At 69.2% G+C, this 4,665-nt stretch overlaps 1 protein-coding gene across 1 annotated transcript; it reads right to left on the bottom strand.

Moving 5' to 3' along the window:
* Nucleotides 1-6: 6 nt before the first annotated feature.
* LOC113213427 (uncharacterized) lies at nucleotides 7-2,827 on the bottom strand. Its single transcript, XM_026432496.2, has one exon. The coding sequence runs from the start codon at nucleotides 2,648-2,650 to the stop codon at nucleotides 551-553; it is 2,100 nt and encodes a 699-aa protein (XP_026288281.1). The 5' UTR covers nucleotides 2,651-2,827; the 3' UTR covers nucleotides 7-550.
* Nucleotides 2,828-4,665: the final 1,838 nt, after the last annotated feature.

The following is a 4,665-nucleotide window of genomic DNA, read 5'->3' as shown; positions in this document are numbered from 1 at the left end:
CCCCCCCCTTCCGCCTCTAAGGACGTCGTCGTCCGCGACCCTCCTTGCTTTCCTAATTCAGAGACCTTCGCGGGTTAAGCGGTCCGAATGGAGGGAAAGCCCACCCCGGCGCCGTCACTCTCCAGTGGCCGCGCAGCCCGAGGAGACCGCGGCCAGGAAGGCCGCCGCACCTCCTCGCCGAGCTGCGTCCATTGGCACTATACTGACTATACAGGCTGGACTTACTGCTAAACGCGTTACTGTACTACTGATCGAGTAACAACACAACACTCCTCGCGTGAAGGTCCTTCGCTCGTCATCAGCGGCCGTCCCGTCCGCACGGGAGAGAGCGACGCCTACGCCATATTTCACGGATGGACAGTTGGCGGCACTGCGCGTGCGATAAATTTCAGGCGATGTTGGTACCGGCGGGGCGGACGCGACGTTCAGGGACGCCAGGGCTCCCGTACCTTACAGTTTGGAGTCGTTACAGGACGAGGGCGACACCGGCCTCGTCGGGGAGGGGAGGCCGGCGTGGCAACTGGCCCTCCCCGGCAGTACAGGGTATACACTAGCACACCTCCGGGATGTCGTTCTCGCGGGTGAAGCCGCGGCCGCCGTCAGGTCCCCGTGGCAACCGCATGATGTTCTCGGGGACGCCGGCGCCCGACAGCCTCCGGACAGCGGCGTGCTCGCCGACGACAGACGGCTGCGAGGCGGAGGCCGCCGCGGCTGCGGCAGCCGCGAAGAGGACGGCCGGCTTCCTGGAGAGGTCGCCGGAGTTGCGCCGCGGTCCGAAGCCGCCCGGGGAGGGCGGCACGTGGTGGTGGTCGTGAAGCGGCGGCGGCGGCCGCGAGCAGGCGCACGAGCAGCAGTCGTGGTGGTGGTGGTGGCCGTGGGCACCGTGACCACCGTGGTGCTCGCCGCCCAGGCCGAGCGCCGCCATGCGCCGCAGCAGCTGGTGCTCCAGGTGGTGGCCGCCCTGGTGGTGGCCGGAGCCGCGGCGGCCCAGGAACACCTCCTCCTCGAGCACGCCGCTGCCCGTCGAGGCGCCGCTGCCACGCCGCCCGCCCAGGTAGCAGGGCCCCGTGGACGCGCCGCTGTCCCTGCGGCTGCTGAGGTCCGAGCCGCCCGAGCTCTTCCTGGACCGGAAGGAGCCGTAGCCGTCCGAGTCCGAGTCCTTGCCGGAGCAGCGGCGCAGTGCGGTGATGCCGTGGCCGTGGACGCCGTCCAGGATGAAGGCGGCGCTGTTGGAGCGCGAGGACCGGCCTGAGCAGCACGACTCGGAGCCCGAGTCCCAGCCGGCCGACATGCGGCGCGGGCCCAGCGCCGTGCCCACCGGCAGGTCGAACGAGGCCGCCGAGTTGGAGCGGCTGCGCGAGTACTCGGAGCCCGAGCCGTACAGCGAGCCCGAGCTGGGCGCGCGGTGGTAGCCGTAGTAGCCGTCCTCGCAGCCCGAGTCCCGCGAGTACCGGCGCTGCAGCCAGTGCTTGCCGGGCTGACAGTCGAGGGGCGAGGAGCCTCTGCGCTGCTGCAGCGAGCGGATATAGCGCTGGTGCTCGCCCTCTGCCTCGGAGCCGGACGCGTACTCCGACTGCGGTTCCTTGCCGAGGATGTTCTTCTTGTTGGCGGCGCGCTTCTTGGCGGGCGGCGCGGCCGCGGGCGGCGCGTTCAGCTCGAGGACGCGCATGCCGCTCAGGTCGCCGGCGGAGTAGCGCCAGTCCCAGTCGCGCTTGGCCACGGCGGTGAGCGCCGACTCGGTGCGGACGAACTCGACGAGCGCGGACACCACGCCGTGCATCTCGGGGTGCTTGGTCACGAAGGCGCGCACGTCCGCCGGGATGGGGTTGCCCGGGCGGAGGATGCGCACGAGGGCGATGTCCCCGCAGCAGCGGAACAGCTCGGCCACGCTCTCGATGGTGGGCTTGTCGTGGGGCAGGTTGATGGCCACCACAGTGCGTGACGGCGTGGTCTGGTCGTACGCGGGCAGTGGGTCAACGCGCCGCAGCTTGGTGCCGGCTTCGTTGATCTCCAGCTTTGTGGACTGCTTGAGGGCGAATGCCACCACGCGCCAGTCCCGAGCAATGTGCTTGACTCTCTTGAAGCTCGAGATGAGCTTGAGGCTGACGTAGCCCTCCTTGTTGCGCTTCACGTGCTTCAGCAGAAACGCGTCTTTGGTTATGTTCACGTCTGAGAAGTAAAACTCGACCTGGTCCACAATGCGGCGCGACAGTTCTTCGTCCGGAGGGTCGAACGGTGGAAGGTCGTCGTCGGCGTTGGCAGCCGAGTTCTTGTTGGACTCTGTGACGACCTTACGGTCCTCGGCGTCGCTCACCCCCGCCTCGGAGCCCGAGTCTGAACGGTCGCCCAGGTTGGCGCTGTCGTCCTTGTCACGCACGGGGCTGTCCACGGAGCGCTCGCTATCCGTGGACGCGAGGCTGTCGGTGGTGTCACGGTGCTGCATCGGCGGCGGCCTGAAGGGCACCTCGCCGGTGGGGCGCAGCACCACATGCACGTCGTCGTCCGAGTCGTCGGGGCTGTCGGGCACCGGGACCTCCTTGACGGCGTCCATTGTGCCGGCGGGTGCCGTCGCTGTCGGCGCCGACGAAGGCACGAACTCGGGCGCCGTGGGCTTGAGCGACGTCCTGGACAGGATCTGGTCCGTCTCCATCGGGGCTGAGGCGGCTACGAAATCAGAACGCGCTCCTGCTTCTGCTTCGCTCTCCGTTCTCACTCACTGGCGCATCGCACTCGCGGGTGGCGCTGGCGCGTTGGCGGGGAGGTTCGCGCGAGTGTTTGACCTGCCTGCGCGGCGCACGGTGCGACACGGCGTGCGAGCTGCGGTTGACTGGCGTTACCTAACCGGCAGCCGCCTTTTCTACCGCCCCCCACCACCGGCACGCCGGCAGCCCCCGCCGGCCCCCGCGCCGGCCCCCTCCGCCGCCCCGGGCCCGCCCCTCCTCGCGGAGGACCACGCCGCGCCGCGACCTGCCCCAACCAACGCGGCCGCCGCGCCGATAGCGGGCGGGAACCGATAGACAACTAGATGTGACCACGCACCTCCCTCTCGAATTTGTTTCAGGCCTAGTTTTACATCGTAAATCATATCGTCTCTCCACACGTTGAGAGATGTGGAGAAATGAGAGTGGCGACGAGGTGCATGGATTCTCTGTCAAAGAGGCGCGAAGCTGTGTCGTTTATTACGCTCAGGACTCACGTAAGTCCCGGGGGATGGGGCGCTGCACTCATGTGAGCGCGCCCCGGGCCGCGGGCGCTCCTGCTCGTACTTCGCCGCCGAGCTCTTCCGTCTTCCTCGGGTCGTGCCTCGTGCCGTCCTTGGCGCTGGGCTGCGCGGCCGCGCCGCACGCCTCGCCGGCCGGCCGGGCCCCTGGCAGAGCTACAGTCCCGTGACGCAGGCGCGCGCGACCCTCCCGGCGGTGGCCTACCCGCCGGGCGCTCCGGCCCACTGCCGCTCCTGCACTCCGCCGCGCCGCCCCACCCGCAGCAACAGCCAGCGGCAGGCGGCCCGGCCCTGACCTCCGCTGGGTCGGCGGGTCGGCACCGGCAACAAGCTCGCCGACAGCGAGTGGAGCCCGGGGCCCAGGCTCGGGACCCAGTCCGGTCCGCTGGTCGGTCTTGTTGTCCAGGCCGGCGGAGCCCGGCGGAGCCTGGCGGAGCCGGTGCGGCGGCGAGCCCAGCCCCGGCCGGCAGGCAGGAGCAGTATTAAACTTGAACTTGGCGACCGCGTTCGAGGTCGCCTCCCTCCCCTCCCGCCTGCTCCTGGCCGGCGCCGAGCCGAGCGTCCACTAGTAGTGCTGGCGGGGCGGGGCAGGGCGTGGCGGGGCGGGGCGAGGCGTGGCGGGGCATTTGTAGTCGCCTCCTCAGGACTTCACAACTTCCGGTGTCCCCCCGCGGAGCGCGTGGTCCCGGAGCGACGCCGCGGTCGCCGCTGATCCCATTGCGTCGCCGAGTCCCCCGCCGGCCACGCCCTGCTGGACTCCCCGTCGTCGCGTAGCCTCACGCCCCACCCGCCTCAGCCCTCACCCAACCCCTCCCCGCCCCACCCCGGCCGGTCGTACCCCGCAGGTGGCGACCCCAGCGCAGCCGGCGCGAGCCGAGCGTCCTTCCTCCCAGCAGCCAGCGCTGCCGCCGCTGCCAGGCGGCCCACTGCGGACGTCGCAGGACACCACGTATGGGCACAGCCGCGCGCCGCGCTCCCCGGAAGTGAAGCCCTCCCCCCCTCCCGCGCACATACGCACCCGCGGACGTTCTGTGGTCACCATCCCAAACTTGGGGGTGCCTGCCCATGCCAACTACCAACTCTTCCAACTATACAACTTTGCTCGCGGAAGCATGCACACATTTTTGCAATTCGTGCTTAGTTTTGTTCGTGTCCTTGGATTCACCTGAAGCGTCATTTTGTAGCATTTGCCCGAGCATTTGCCTCACGCGCCGCTGCTGTAAGCCCGGCGATTAGTGATAAGCGAGCTCATGGTGTTTGGGTGCGCCGTTGCGCCGGGAGGCCTCCGCCGTGCCATCCGGGCCTCTGCACTCGGCGGCGAGCTTTGAGTATACTTTGCGTATCGTATCTCCCGAGGGCAGCCGGGTGCTGAGGTGGGTGCAAAGAGCACTCACACACGCCCGCCCGCCCGCCTACAAGCCCGCGAGCTCTCGGTACGGCACAAG

The sequence above is a fragment of the Frankliniella occidentalis genome, unplaced genomic scaffold (genome assembly GCF_000697945.3).
Source record: "Frankliniella occidentalis isolate FOCC.00 unplaced genomic scaffold, Focc_3.1 Scaffold1, whole genome shotgun sequence".
NCBI classification, from domain to species: Eukaryota; Metazoa; Arthropoda; class Insecta; order Thysanoptera; family Thripidae; genus Frankliniella; species Frankliniella occidentalis.
This window is presented reverse-complemented; position numbering and strand designations above follow the sequence as displayed.